The sequence below is a fragment of the Sinocyclocheilus rhinocerous genome, unplaced genomic scaffold (assembly GCF_001515625.1).
Source record: "Sinocyclocheilus rhinocerous isolate Xijiao unplaced genomic scaffold, SAMN03320098_v1.1 scaffold1156, whole genome shotgun sequence".
Lineage (NCBI taxonomy): Eukaryota > Metazoa > Chordata > Actinopteri > Cypriniformes > Cyprinidae > Sinocyclocheilus > Sinocyclocheilus rhinocerous.
Genome location: NW_015630041.1, coordinates 787,883 through 804,517, shown reverse-complemented (window position 1 = coordinate 804,517; position 16,635 = coordinate 787,883). Strand labels below are relative to the sequence as shown.

At 37.8% G+C, this 16,635-nt stretch overlaps 1 protein-coding gene across 1 annotated transcript in view; it reads right to left on the bottom strand.

The window, feature by feature from the left end:
- Positions 1–2,747, bottom strand: part of LOC107739890 (protein jagged-1b-like) — a 30,293-nt gene extending 27,546 nt beyond the window's left edge. The window contains exons 1-2 of the mRNA XM_016552135.1: positions 2,394–2,747; positions 1,790–2,092 (exon numbers count right to left, since the gene is read on the bottom strand). Coding sequence (XP_016407621.1) covers positions 1,790–2,092; positions 2,394–2,465 — 375 coding nt within the window. The 5' untranslated portion in view covers positions 2,466–2,747. The remainder of the gene's footprint in view (positions 1–1,789; positions 2,093–2,393) is intronic.
- Positions 2,748–16,635: the final 13,888 nt, after the last annotated feature.

Genomic DNA, 16,635 nt, shown 5'->3' with positions numbered 1-16,635 from the left:
TGCAAAGTTAAAAGGTGCAATACCTAGTCTCCAGTCAGCTGTGACTGACACAAAGCCTAAAAAACTTCAACTCTCCCCCGCTGCCAACCGAAAAAATAATTAGTGACCGACTGAAGAGTGCTATATCGTAATTTTGCAGTATTCTTTGGAAGTGGACATCACAAAAATAGCTGGAGTGTTATATGATCAACACATGCCCGCTGGCCATCTAGTTCACATAGTGGACAGATGGGCAACTCACTGGGGCGAACAGTTCAAACAGGGACACGTTTTCTTTGTCAGACTGACAGTTTGTCCTTTGAATTTTTTTTTTTATCATTTTGATCCCGCTGAGAATGTATCCACAATTACATCAGGCAAGCAGGTGCACAAGTGCTCATGCCAACAGAACGTGCGAAAGGACAGTGCAACATCCTCACAGTCAAGAGCTCCTGAGAAATTAACACGAACACAGGGTTCCCACACTTTCTAAACAAAGACCAACTATTCCATGACTTTTAAGATCTGATTAATATCTAACTTTTACAGGCCTCAAAATCACATTCCCTGACATTTTCATGTTTTACAGGACCGTGGGAATCCTGTGAATATCTATTTCCGAATGGAGAATCACAGAAAACTGTATCAAGTAGATCAATACCACTAAAATAGCTCCAACAAAGGTATTGCTACAAAAATAAACCGTTTAAGGTTACACTACACCAAGGTTTACAACCCTTACGACCCCCAACCAGACTCTCAGCCAACCCTGTGACCCCGAGTATAAAAAGAGCTAGATTTTCTCAGAGCAACACTTTCATTAAGAATATTAACTAACATCACTACATAACATATCATAACCAGAACATAACCAGAAATGTCCTAAAAAAGTATGTTTTATCTAGCCTACATTCTCCATTGACCCACTTGGAGTACCTTCAGGGACCCCCAGGGGTTCACAGGCCCAGAATTTATTTAGTTAATACAGCTAAAATCTGACCCTCATGTTGGCAGACATCACACACTACATACTACAGCAGGGATTCCATTACACTGCTGCATATCATAACACACAGGTTTACTGCAAATCACCTGCAGTTTAGACTGACTTGATAACACAGGTTATAAAAGCCCCTTAAACAGATGACTACCATTTCAAGAGATCATGGTCAACTCATAAATTCTTTAGAGCTGCAAGACGAACATTGGTAAATCTCTCCTCTGTGGCTTCGGCTCACGTGCTTCACACCAAACAAATCTTCTTTTATTTGCATTCTAATGCAGTGACACAAATTAAGAGGTTGAGTAGGTGCAAGATAACTGTTTATTTTGATGTATTTATTTACCAAGTTAGCTGACTGCTAAAAAGTATACACTGAAATGATCATCACGAGGAGTGAATTTACTGCAGGTCACTTGTCAACATAGCACAAAATTCTAATCAAGACATTTATAAATGTTTTGCCAAAGAAACATCTTTGCTTACATCCATTTAGCATTTAAATTTGATCACTTTTATCACTTTCTTCATCCGTAAACAAATTCAAAGTGGTTGACTAGTGTAATGAACTTTGGCACCACTTTGAAAATGTAATGCAGTGATTAAACTTAAGTTCTCGATTTTAGTGGGCTGTTGTTGTGTACGGTGTCATGCACTCGAGCAGGTATAAACTCCAGGACAAACCGCGCACGTGGATCGAAACATTGCTACGATGCATCACCAACGTAGCGTCATCATAACCCGCTCTGACCTCATTAAATATGCTCTAAAACAAGAAATCGCCATGAGAAAGGAGGGGCATCTACTCACCGGCCACGCAAAACTGAAGGGTAAAACAATCCTTGACTTTCCACTCCGCGTTCCCTTGGTCGAAAATTTATTCCCACCGAGAACGGCCGTAGATCCAGTTCCGAAACTGCAAGCCCCAGCCGCGGAAACTCGCGATTGATATTCCTTCAGACAAACTTTAAAATATGTATCACATTCGTCCCGCGTGCATTTGCGATCCGCCGGGTTCCTCTCGCCGTCGCAGCACAAGCCGTTCTGCAGCTCGCCGTTCGCATTCTGCATCGATACGATTTCCAGCTCGAAGTGCCCCGATGCGTCAGACACCTGTTGAGCAGAGCAAACTTTAAATCCGTGTATATAACGTGCAGTAAAGTCAAATGTGTCAGGTTTTGTGGAATAACTAAACTTGTCTGCCAATCTGTCAGTGTCAAATTGAACGATACAGAACGTTTGCGCTGCTTAGAGGTCCAAACAAGGTTGTTTTTATACCACACCTAAGATATTTGTCAAGATACGTGTATATATGCTGTTTTATAGCCTAATACATATCTTTTTGTGTTGTATGTTTTGAAAATAAATAACACAAAGACAGAAAAAACATTTAAGTTATTTAAAACAGACTTACCTTCGTCGGCAAGCATAACAAAAAGGCATGAAGGTAAAAAGCAGAAAATACTGAACTCCGTCGCACAATCATGCCTTCTTGTTGGTGTTGCTTTGAGACTCAGAAGTTGTAGCCGCCTCACGGCTCTAATGTACTCCCCGATTTAACATGCACGGGTGAAGAACAACTTTATTTCTTTCAGAAGACTACTCTCCAGTGTGTAGAAAACTGCCTCCTATTATCCCAGCGTATCTGAAATTCTTATCTTTCTTATTCTGCTTCTCTCTCTCTCTCTCTCTCTCTCTCTCTCTCAGCGGCGGGTATACATTACACAGAAGCCATGGGAGCGTTTGTCCGCGACTGACTGAATGCGCATTCAAGACACCAAGTTCAGTTAATGGGGGTGGCAAACGCATGCCTAATTTTAATATTCAAAAGTTAAAGGGCGTGGCGTGTAATGAAGCCCCGCCCGTGTCCCCCAGTCCCACAAGATGACGGGTTTATCTGCGAGATTTACAGCGGAATAACCGCATGTTCTTCCACTGCAAAAAAATTGTTATAGGGGAAGATATAGTTTTGAAGGAAAATGAATGCAATATACTATATTAATTAGTTAGCTGTATGCTAAATATTTTAAATAAAATACAGTTGTACTGTAAAATATTAAGAAAAATTTTTTTAAAAGGAAAAAAAACATGTAAAAGTTTTATTAACTAGGCAATTTTACATTAAAATAGTTAAAATAATATCTATCTATCTATCTGTCTGTCTATTTATCTGTCTATCTATCTGTCTATATATATAATCATCTGTCTGTCTATCTATCTGTCTGTCTGTCACTGTGGATAGGTTTCTTTGCTATATCAATAACGATAAACGCATCAGCATTTAAAAAGGATGACTTGCAGACAGACAGATATGAGAGGTCACAGACACTGTTATTTAGAACTGTGGAATGCACATTTAGAAACTTTGAACGTCATACAATTTATCAGTGTAGAAATATTGACACAAAAAGGGTCATTCACCTTATGATGTCAACATTCAGTGTTTGAAAAGACTCTTTCAATGGCCATGTATTCTGATGCCCATGTGTGAAAAAAATCCCTGAGGCATTCTGTGTGCATAGATCCACATACAGTCATCTTGAGATAATTACCCCCATAGCTCTTGCTGCCCTCTTGTGGGCATGGGGCAAATCTGAAAAGCTATTCGGATACAGAATCATGCTGACAGGTTATGTAAATCAAATTATGACTTGAGTACCTGCCAGATATCTTATACTCTTCGAGATATTTCTCTGACGTCATACATACGGGTCACGCTACAGGTCATACCACAGACCTTAGTGCAAACAGTCCCACAGCATGAGACAGCGGCTAATCAGTAACTAGTGGGTTATTTCGCCACATCATTTTACAACCGCTGTAGTATGTGAAACAGGCAGGATTTTGGTATGACATTTTCTGATAAGCAACCTCAGAAGGAAAAGTGCATTTCTACATGTCAATCAAATTGCTTTTTAGTCACAGTGTTAATCTTGATGTTAAAAGATGAATGAGAGTCTATATTTAACTCTGTGCTGTATCTGAGTAGAGTAAGGAAGCAATACCACAGAAAGAAAACAATATAAAAGGAATTACAAGCATTTTTATGTCATGTTAGTATTATTACTCCTTATTAGAATCACGTAGAATCAAGTGTATAGAATTTAGTATCACTAACAGTGCATACCGACTCTTTGTCTGCCATTGGTCAGTCAAACACATAGCCCAGCCCTAAACTCACACCATTGGCTGAGCCAATACTGCAGTTTTAAAAGTTCAGTGTTTACATTTTCAGAGGAATTTACCTTCAGATGGTTCGCAAATTGCCTTACAGAAATAATCTTGACATAGAAAAAAATGACATGCACATACTATATGCAATACAGTTTCAAATAAACTCTAGATTTTTTTTTTTAACCGTTGAGCCCCTTCACCTTCATATTATAATGCCAGAAGAATCACATCCCTCAATAATGTGTGTGGCCACATAAAGGAGATCCATAGCAAGTTGAGGGCAAGATGCCAGGCTGATATTTCCTGTCGGTGAGGTTCAAGATTAAAGGTGCGCTGGACCTTCTGTACCGGCCACTGTGCCTTTAAAAGATTCTGACCCCCAAGAGAGGTCTCAGGTTACTCACTGCATTCAAATGGCGACTCTGTGTAATAAGGGTTAATTAGACTATTTAGACCTCAAAACTTGAGTGCTTTCCCCTCAAAGGGTTTCGCCCATTTTGATATCCGCATTCACATTTCATCTGGGATGCCAAAACCCTTCTTTTGAAAGTCAGACAGGTTTGTGGGATTTAAACCACTGCCTTTGTTAGAGAGTCTTGACCTGCCACTTTAGGATGGTGCTCGTTTAAAAACAACTATAGATTAGCAAGGTTAGTCCTAGATTATAGAGTATATCATGTTCACTCTGCTATTGTAACTTCAAAAGACGTTGAAGCTGATCTGAAGTTCAGAATCTACCCTGAGAATGTAATATGACGATTTTGTATTGTAATCTTAAGAAATGGTCATTATTGTTGCTGACAATTATATAAATGTATATAGTATATTTAAATAGTATATATTTTGTGTAAATATATATGAATTATATAAAATGATTTACAAAGTTGTGAATAAAACAAAGATTATTGCAGTATGTTACAAGAAAATACTATTTTAGTCTTTTTGCTTCAAAAAGACTTAACTTGCTGTATCATTGTAATCTGTGAAATTTACTAGCAATTACATTTCACACGTAGGATGGGTGAACATCCTACACCCATTTTTGTGTGTGTTTTTATTACTTTTTTCATATCAGCTTATCCGCGGGCCAGAATCTGTGTTTGTAAAGCTGCCCCAGGGCCAATGTGATTTGAGTAATGACTGCACAAGTAAGCCACACACCTTTGGGGAGCCCAAATTCGACTGGGGACCCGAGATTTGTACGGTTCATCAGATTGAACTAGACTTTTCCGGTCCCGCCCTGCTCTGCTCGCCCCGTTTTTCATCCTTGACTGGGATCAAACCAGGCAGTTATGAGCTTCTAAATCACGCCTGAAACCATGCAGGAACAAAGGGTCAGATGGGTGTTGCAGAGATGACTATCTATTGTCTGACACTCAGTGCTATATACCAATCCAGTTACTTAAGCTTGTTGCCACCTCTCATATTACAGTTCACCAATGCAGCGAGTCCAGCCTGACAAGAATGTGGTGGAACAGATTATGTCCTTAATAAGAAAGCCCATGTGCTTTCACTGCAGGTTCTTGGATCTTGCGAGCCTCTGACTCTTAAAAAGCTATTTAATTCATATGAATTCGATTTTTGTCAGTTTGCCATTGGGCCATGTATTATATATATTTATATATATTTTCAAACAATAATTATTATCAGAATGTTTAACATTATGATGGTTGTAGTGCATTCTATTGGAGTGACCAGAGGTCTGTCTAGGGGATTTGAAATACACTGAGGATTTATCAAAGATCAATGCTGTGCATCTTCAAAGTGCGCACAGCTGGACGATGATTTTACAGAAATCAAATGTCTCCCAGAAATAATGACGTATTAATGTTGATCCAGAAATAATACTGTTGTGCAATATGTTGTCAATATGTGACTGGACAGAGAAAAAGAGTCTGTGTAGAGAGAGAGGGAGGGTAGAATATGAAAGAAAGACAGTAAATGTCCTGGAAAGTGTTGCTTTGTTTTTTCAAGATAGCTGCAATATGACATTTTTGCACATCTTTTATATTCTACCACATTTATGAGAAATTACTAAATTATACTCATATTGAAGAATCTCTTATAAATTATTTAAATAATTTAAAAAGAGCAATCATTACAGTTTTAGAAGATTAATTATAATTTAATTCCAGGATTTCTTATTTTTAAATGTATAAAAGTCAAATTAGGAACATTCTATTTCTTCCAATAATGATCCTTCAGAAATCATTGGTGCTCAAGAAGCATTTCTTATTATTATCAATGTTGAAAACGGTTGTACTGCGTAATAAAAACATTTTTTGACACTGTGATGCCTTTTTTAAGGATTCTGTGATGAATAGAAAGTTCAAAAGAACAGCATTTAAATGAAATTGAAATCTTCTGTAACATTATAAATGTCTTTACTGTCTCTTTTAATTAGTTTAATGTACCCTTACTGTAAAAAAATAAAATACAGACCCCTTTTGAACAGTGTTGTAGTTTGGAAAAGTCTAATTTTTTCCTAGATTTCAAAGAATCCCTCTAATTGAAGGAACACTCATATGCAGAATCACAAGTCATGCAAACTTTATAGATAATGGACAATTTCATTTCAGTGCTTGTGGATATGTACTTTCATGTGTGTTTATGTAGATATTCATCTATGTGCTCTCTAAGCTGTTCAATGATGTTGATGGTCTGATGGTAATTAGTGAAGATGGAGAGAACTGATCCTGGCCAGATGACAAAGTAAAGATGACACAGTGAAGGCAGTGGAATTTGAGGAAGTGAGAGATAGAGTGCTTTGGAACATCTGTCTGCTTATAACTTTTAGAATATTTATACTTTCTGTTTACGTGACCAGCTTTTACTTACCAGGACCAGGATGGCAGAGACTGTGGGTCCTGAAATAAATATTATTCTCCCCTGAGATGTGAAACCTTCATTGTTATTTTCAACATTTATCTTAAACCGGCCCTTGTGAAATAAATAATGGACATTTCATTGGTGGCTGCGTGGGGTGGTAGATGGAAAGAAAAGTAATCAAGCTCTAGGTCAGTTTATAGGTTTGGCTTTTCAGCTATGGCTTGGTCATCTTTTTTATGGCTATTTATAGGAAAATGTTAGCAAATTTAAAATGAAGCAATAAGGTCTTGCTATGCTTTATAACACCTGTTGAACGTTGCAACCGGAAACGCCTGCTAGTTGCTAATAAGAACGCGAATGTAATCCACTCTCGTGGATTCAAATGTTTAAAAGGCAAAATATATTATATATTAATATTTATATTAATATATTAATTTGCGCTACACTACATTACAAATATACATGCCGTTCTTTGTTATTCTGAAGTTATAAAAATAAATGGCATGTGCTATTAGAAAACGAACATGTTGTTTTTTTCACCATTTTTGAATCAGTTCGCGAAATAGACTGAACGACTCGCCAGCGACTCGGCCTGACCTGGTTTTCGAGTAAACAAATGCGGTTTGCGCAGGTTTTGAAGTGGAGTATAGTTTAATTGTTTTCTTTAACTCTTTATGAGAAAGTTGTTTTATATCTTAGAATGTTACTCAACATATAACTCAAACATATAGTGTATATAGTGAACTATATTGTATGGTGTTTTTTTGTGTTGAACGAACATCATACAAATCAGTAGTTTTTAGATGGTTGCACTTGTCATGATGTGCTGTTCAAATCATTTATTCTGTGATTGAAAGTGTCTCATAATAGGGTTGTAATGAAGATGAAATAGCATTTGACTCAGAAGACATGACAACCAGTGACTTTATGCATAAATTACGTCAAATCTGGCAGATGTTCATGAGGCATATAAGGACAATTTATATTTTCATAGGGTTATCTGGATTTTGTGCTTTGTCAGGCCACCCCTGAAAAACAGCCAAGAGGGAAGAGATACAGAGAGAAACAGAGAGATACCTAAATCTGCTTAGAAGGTGTTATGTTGTATCACAGTCTACATTGTTGCTGCTTGTCAATGACTTCATCCTCTGTGATGCCATAAAGAAACAGTGACGTTGTTAAAGCCTTCTTTCCCAGCTGTATAGTACGACAGTTTTGTAACAAATAGGGATCTAAGTGGATTAAGGATGAGAGTGAATGTGTCTGTAGGTCTGTGTGTCAGTCAAAATGGCATTTACTAATTTGTGTGTCAGTTGAGAACATGCTTATTAATCCAGAGTTTTGATCCGGTCATAGGTGGGGGCAGAGATGACATGTATTGCCTACGCACTCAGTGAGCTGATCATCCCTTGCTAATGCTAATACGAGATACTGTCGTCACCTTCCCTCTCGGTGATTAGCATTAACTCTTTGTCACATACAGATGAAGAAGAAAAAAGAGGAAATGTAACCAAATGACAGTACATTTAACCATAGTTGTTTTTAGTTCCTATGTGGGTGGTCTTCAGCCCTCTCTTATCTAAGCAACCTTAAAAATCTGTGAATTTGACACATTTGCTGAAAACAGCAGCTGCAGTGAGCTATAAAAGGTTAATTCTGAATTCTCATAAAAAATTTAAAGGATTGTTATAATAAATATTATCCTAATATCCTTTTAGTCAGTGGCGACATATTATGGTGGTCATAATGTCACAGATGCATTCTCCATCTCTCATCTGTTACGCTGTGTTCACACATAATTTAGTTCTGAATAAAAGTGACAACTGCGTTTTGTAACTAAAGTGAGTCCAGATTAACAAACACATTTTTACAGTATAGTTTGGTTAACCTGGGCTCTGAGAACAGAACAATTGTTATGTTCACACATAATTTATGTTATGAATAAGAGTATAAATGAATAAATGTATGAATAAAAGTATGAATAAAAATTCTGTTGTTAATCTGGACTGGAGTCACTTTGGTTGTCACTTATATTCAAAAGTAAATTATGTGTGAACATAGCGTAGCAACAGTATTGTTCACAAAGCACAGGTTAACTGAACTCACTCTCAAAATTCTGTTGTTAATCTGGAGTCACTTCGGTAATAGAATGCAGTTGTCACTCCTATTCATAACTTAATTAAGTGTGAACATTACGTAACAACAGTTCTCACACTCAAAAATGTATTGTGAGTCTAGAGTTGCTTCGGTTATACAATACAGTTGCCGCTCTAAATCTAAACTGGATTGGGTGTGAATGTAACAGTTTTTAGCACTTTAAAACAGACTGACAACTGTATTCTACAGGTGTGTGAATCTAGTCAGAGTGTCCGCACAGACCTTAAATTCCCTGCTTACCGTTATTCAGCAGAGGATGGAGAAACAAAAATGTTAAACTGATTAGTGGATGTTGGCAGGGGGAGGTGAACAAGTCAAATGACACTGTTTCCTCAGCGACAAGTGGGCCATCTCAAGTCCTGATGAATACTCTCACTTTATGCACACAAGTGCCTCCTCTGTACATGCTTGAGCTGTGCGTAAAAGGTGGCATTAGCACAGCTGTGTGGGAAACCCATGTCGCCGCTATAACCCCTCGTGCCCAGCGTCCTCTATGTCTGGGCTAACATTAGCGTGAGAGAGAAACCATCCACAGATTAAAAAAAAAAAGTGAGAGGGAAAGAGGAAGGAAAACAAGTGTGGAACTGCTGGCACTGTGATCACAATGTTAGGAATGGGGATGATTGATGTGATGAGGGAATGGATCGGAGGAAGTGAGGAGCGCTCGCTTGTATCTCTCTGCACGCACTGAAACAACATGAGAACTCCCACACCAGCCCCCGAGACGAGAATTCTGCAGGACTTTGGGAGGGTTCCACTTCACTAGCTCAGGGTGCCATGTGACAGATTCTCAATGAGGTGGAACTGTGTCCTCCTTGGACAGGAAATGACTTGCTGGGCCTCGTGAGGCTAATTATTCACATTTCCCATCCACCAGAAAAGGGGGTTTTGATTGACTTTATCAAGCACTTCCGCTCAATATAAACATTTTGTCATTTTTAAAAAATGATTTTATTTATATTTACATTTTTTCTGTACTGTACAATTGTTGCTTATCGGATTGTCCTGTTTTTTTTTTATTGTTCTAATGCACATTATGCATTTAAAAATGTTTTTATTATTTTTTATTTTTAATATTTTTCCTGTACGTTCTGATTGTTGCTTGACAGATTGCTCTGTGTGACCCCATTGAGATGCGGCATGCGGTAGATCCTATAATATAATAAAATAATTTTAATTAAAAATGCCAACCAGTCTTAAAAAGCAGAATGAAATAGTAAAAGTATATCTTTATGTATTTAGGCTATTAATTGGCCATCAGTGAGCATGTCATAACAAGCATTCAAGTTCAAAGCATAGCAAGTTCCACTGATTTGCCCTGTGACATCTTCCAAAATTTGTCTCAGACTGCAAAATTGTGTCTGCGTGCATAATCAAAGCTGGATTGAATAACATCCTGTTGCTGGTGCAGGTCGCTGAAAGTAAAACCTTTTGCTTTCACTGGGCCTGTGAGGTAGTTGTGCCTGTGTAAATGTTGGCTCAGTGGCATTTGTGTTCTTTCCCCCAAGTATGTTTACACAGTAATGGCTCTGCTTGCAGTGAGAGATGTGTAGCTAATTAACTTGAAAACACATTGTTAAACTGTCAGCAATCACTATTTAAATGCTCCACTCTTTGCTTTAAAGCTGGAAGGAAGTTACGGATTTCTCTGAGGAAGTAGTGAGAGTCTTAGTTGATACTAAACCAGTTTGCTGTTCACCCGCCCGTCTACCCCATTTAGCAGCTAGCGGTGGGAGGCATGAGAACTGTCAAACAAACTAGCCTTCTCTTTCTCCTGAGTTGTGTGAAGAAATGCAGTCTGGTGGCCTGTAAACTTATAACTGATAAAGAGTGCAGAAACAGATGCTATAATGTCTTGTTCATGCTAAGTTTGTCATAAAAGTGTTTACAGTATAAAGTAGAGGGCTTATTGGTTCTAAAGCTTGCAGCCTACTTGCAGAGGGTTTATGTGTGACCACTGTGGCCAAAACAGTGAAGGCAGGAAACTCACAGGTTGGTACCAAGACAGGACTGAGCTCTAGAGGGTTTGAGCAGGCTCTGGAGCGTATTCATAGAAGTTGAGCTGGCTCTGGAGTAGATTCATGGACTGGAGAGCAGTGTGCAGCCCATACACACAAGATAGCAAATGCCATCATGGGTAGTACAGCTGGCTGATGACTCAGGCGAGGTGGCCATCTTGACTAATGACTCAGGCATGGCGGCCATCTTGGCTGATGAATCAGGCATGGTGGCCATGACGTGAAAAGGCTTTGGCTTAGTAGACTTGACGTGAGCAGACTCTGGCTTGGCAAGCATGACATTAGCAGGCGCAGGCTTGGCAGGCATGGTGTGAGCAGGCTCTGGCTTGGCAGGCATGACGTGAGCAGGCTCTGGCTTGGCAGGCATGGTGTGAGCAGGTTTTGGCTTGGCAGGCATGATGTGTACAGGCTCTGGTGTGGCAGTTCTGGCATGAATAAATCCTGAAATGACAGTCTGGGCGTGGAAGCACTCTGTTGTGGTGGGTACTGTAGGATTGCAGGGTTCCTCATCCGCAATTCCTACAGTAAATGGGGAACCACTCTACCACAGTGCAAAATCAATATATTGAGCGAAGGTCTCTAGAGGTTCTCAAACCTGTCCAGGAGTACCCCTAGCCCTGCACATTTTGTATGTCTCCCTCATCTATCAAACTCAGATGTGGCAGTCATAACGTGATGAGACTTTTGCATGGCAGGTTGACGTAATCAGGCTCTGGCTTGGCAGGCATGATGTGAGCAGGCTCTGGCTTGGCAGGCATGATGTGAGCAGGCTCTGGCTTGGCAGGCGTTGCGTGAATAAATCCTCACATTACAGTTGGTATGTGGAAACACTCTGGTGTGTTGGGTACTGCGGGGTTCTTCTTCCGCAAATACCAACAGTAAAGGGGAACCACAGAGCAACAGGGCATAATCAATGTATTGAGCCAAAGTCCAGTTGTGAAATATTTTAATTTAAACCAAAACAAAAAATGTCTTTAGTTGCTACATCATTAAAATCCACTTGATCACAAAGTCCACAAAAGTCCTCCACAAAATCTTCAATGGCCCAATCGCCTTGACGAAGGCGAAGAAGATTAACAGCTGGGTTAATTTTTTAGGTTGTGTATTCTGTAAAAAATCCCACTATAGGTGAGTTGTAGATGAACCCAAGTGCAGCTTCATTCCATTTAACAAGAGCAAAATAAACAAAACTAAACCATAACTTGACAAGACTTGAAACCATGACACTCTCCATCAGCAGTACAGGAAATTACATCAATACACGACAAACTAACATGCAACCAAGAGGGCTTAAATGCTTAGACATGAGGAACACATGACAAAACCAACCAATGAGAAAATGACACATGCAACCAAGGAACCAATCAGAACATAACACAACACACAGACAAGGGTAGCACATGACATGATCACATGAGGAGCAAGGATACACATGACAAACAGGTACCATGACAGAGAGTAACGAAATAAAAGACATGAAACCTAAATGTGAACAAAATTTCTTTTGAGACAAAACAAATGTGAACAAAACATTTCTTTCCTAGGAAATATTGATGAATAATCTTGCAATCACAGACATATCCAATTTCCCCCCCATAAATAACACCTGTGACCAACTAGCAATAACTAATTTATACCACTCATCAAATCATACAAATCATTATGGTTTGCTACTTTAAGTAAGACTTTATAATTAAATATGGAAAATATTGATGATGTGTATACACAGAAAACAATTATATTTACTTTTGGTCCTTAATTGTTGACAGTATTTTTGCAAATGACACAGGATTGTATCTTTATTTTCTGTGGAAACTTCTGTGAGGTGGAAACTTTAAGTTTGCTGTTGAAAAGCTATTAAAGCTAAGTGCTATGAACTTCATATTGCTGCATCTGCTAGTAAGCTTTGTGGCTGGGGAAATACCCATAAGCCCTTGCGAGTGAATCATTTTAGAGTGTGCAAGTATTTGCTATTTAGAATTAACAGATGTTGTAGCTATGTTTACTGCTTTTGACTTTTTGTAGAGAATTTTGTTGTAAAGAGTTGTTGTTTATTCAGAGTCATCGTTAAGGCGATTAGTGTTTCTTTTGGTGAATTTGGATCCTGCTTAGTTAAAAGAATTTCTCGCCTGCGACCAAAAAAGTACATTTTGTTTTATTGCGGAATATTACGGAAAAGAAAAACCCACAATCTGATCATACTTCACATCAACACCCTAGTTACTAAAACACTGCATTGAGTCAACCTGAAATATTTTACTGTGTGGGTTCAGGTGCACCACATGTGGTTAAATTTTGAATTTCTCTCTGTTTACTCTGTTTGAAATGTTAAATTGCTCATGCAAAGGTTGACATTCTTTTGTCATCTCCTTTTCTGCATTAGCTCAATCAACCATTATAACAGAGTTTATCTAGCAACTAGGATTTTTTTAACAGCGTATGCATCTTGCTCTAAAACTGTATCATGTTGTCAGTCGACAGACATGTTGAAGCTGGATAAAAGTATTGATGCTGGCGTAGTGAAGGAGCCTCTAGCAGGCCATGACGTAGCGGTTTTTCCATGACACTTCTGATGATTGTTTCCAAATGGTCCTGTCAGTAGTAATAAATCTAATGTAGACATTCCATTTAGTTGCAAAGTAAACAAAATCCTTTTCAATCCACACGGCTCATATGATTGATACTGTTTTCCTTACTTTCCAAATGGCAAAATCACACTGTAATGTAAGAGAACCAAGTGTACCAGTAATGTCAGCTGTAGAAACATCTAGCAGCCTGGCCTAATACTAAAATAATAATGATTTACAATTTACAGCCAGATTTTTATCCTATTGTCCCCAAAGATAGAGAATGTAGAGTTCATATTTTTATTTTTAACCACACCAATTTATTAAATTGCTATTGACTGTATATACATGCCCTTTGATCTGTTTGGAGAAACAGAATCCAACAGAGAATGACAACTGAATCTTGGTGCATCTCTCTGGGCTCCAGGAAGTGCACGCTTCCATGAAGTGTATCAATGAATGTTTAATGCTGAACCGATGAGCCTGTTCTTCCTGCCTTCATGATGGATTGGTGGTTAAAAAGGTGTTTTGTTAGCTGTAAATTGCCTGTGCAGTTGCACATATCCAGTGAAAAAACTGTAATGCTCAAATCTTTATTTGGGGGCTTTCACTGCGAATGTTTGTTTGATATGGGATTTTATGTTGTTATTAATATTAAAACTAATTCTGTGTCAAATCAACCAAATTTCTGAAACTTCCCAAGCTAAAATGTTTGACTTTGTTAATATTTTTTTCAGAAGAAAGGCATAAATAGTAATGAAAGCTTGTCTTTCTTCAGACATTCCTCTCTAAATACAGTTAAGTATAAGCTGCACGCAAAGCAGCCACAATTTTCGATCATTGAAAAGCAATGGAATTTAACAATTTGCAAATGGGGCTGCATTGATATTCCCATAGCTCTAGGATGCAAACTTCGGGGAAAATTGTAAAAAGTGCTTTCCCCCCCATTTTTGAACAGACATCAACTGACTTTGTCAATAGACCCACCAATCTCTGTGTAAAAATAAAACAATAATGCTGCCATCTTTCTAAAGTAATATGGCTCCAAATTTTAAAAATAATCTACAGTGGATCACTCAGTAAATATTCATCCATGGCATGTTTTATTTTGGCTTTCTTCTTTATGTATTTCTTTCACTAGAAAAAAAAAAGACCAAAATCACGAAATGACCCTATTATTTTAAATTTGTTGACAGCTAAACTCCTAATACTTTTTCAACTGACTTTGTCAATAGACCCACCAATCTCTGTGTAAAAATAAAATAATAATGCTGCCATCTTTCTAAAGTCACCTTGGCTTAAAACAAGGCTGGACTGGGATGCTGGTTAAAAAAACAACAAAGATAAGCAGCGTAGCAGTCAGAGAACAGCTGCAACTTGTTACCGTGTAGTAGACTCTGTTTATGAGATATATGTGTAATCTACAGTGGATCACTCAGTAAATATTCATCCATGGCATGTTTTATTTTGGCTTTCTTCTTTATGTATTTCTTTCACTAGAAAAAAAAAAGACCAAAATCACGAAATGACCCTATTATTTTAAATTTGTTGACAGCTAAACTCCTAATACTTTTTTTGATTATTTTTTTATTTGATATGGTGGTTTATTGGTTAAATTTAAAAACATGTTAAACTACCCAAATAGGTATTAGTAATGCCTCTTAAGCTCCAAAAGACAAAGCAGATACCTGTGAATTATGCTTTGAAGCTGTGTTGGAGATGGTAATCAAAACTTTCTAATTCATTTTGTTTTCCCACAATTTGGCTTAAAACAAGGCTGGACTGGGATGCTGGTTAAAAAAACAACAAAGATAAGAAGCGTAGCAGTCAGAGAACAGCTGAAACTTGATACCGTGTAGTAGACTCTGTTTATGAGATATATGTGTGTGTAAGTGTAAGTGGGAGAGATAAGAGCGAAAAGAAACAACCGATGCTGGTTAAAAAAACAACAAAGATAAGAAGCGTAGCAGTCAGAGAACAGCTGAAACTTGATACCGTGTAGTAGACTGTTTATGAGATATATGTGTGTGTAAGTGTAAGTGGGAGAGATAAGAGCGAAAAGAAACAACAGAACAATGTGAAAAGTACAGAAGGTGAGATCTACGTCATCTGAAAAGCTTGTTCTCAGACTAATTAGGAGTAAAGCGTTAGATTGAAGTAGAAAAGTGTGGCATGCAGATAAAAATTCCAAATAGTCCAAAGCTGAAATAGCTCAGTGATGTTTGTCAAAGATGAGACGACAAGAGACATGAGGTCTTAATTATGCTGTACTGTACAGCAACAAATAGAAAGCTAGAATACACTTTGTTTAAAAAAATAAATAAAAAAAAGAACAAAAAAAAAGCAGACCCACCAATCTCTGTGTAAAAATAAAACAATAATGCTGCCATCTTTCTAAAGTAATATGGCTCCAAATTTTAAAAATAATCTACAGTGGATCACTCAGTAAATATTCATCCATGGCATGTTTTATTTTGGCTTTCTTCTTTATGTATTTCTTTCACTAGAAAAAAAAAAGACCAAAATCACGAAATGACCCTATTATTTTAAATTTGTTGACAGCTAAACTCCTAATACTTTTTTTGATTATTTTTTTATTTGATATGGTGGTTTATTGGTTAAATTTAAAAACATGTTAAACTACCCAAATAGGTATTAGTAATGCCTCTTAAGCTCCAAAAGACAAAGCAGATACCTGTGAATTATGCTTTGAAGCTGTGTTGGAGATGGTAATCAAAACTTTCTAATTCATTTTGTTTTCCCACAATTTGGCTTAAAACAAGGCTGGACTGGGATGCTGGTTAAAAAAACAACAAAGATAAGAAGCGTAGCAGTCAGAGAACAGCTGAAACTTGATACCGTGTAGTAGACTGTTTATGAGATATATGTGTGTGTAAGTGTAAGTGGGAGA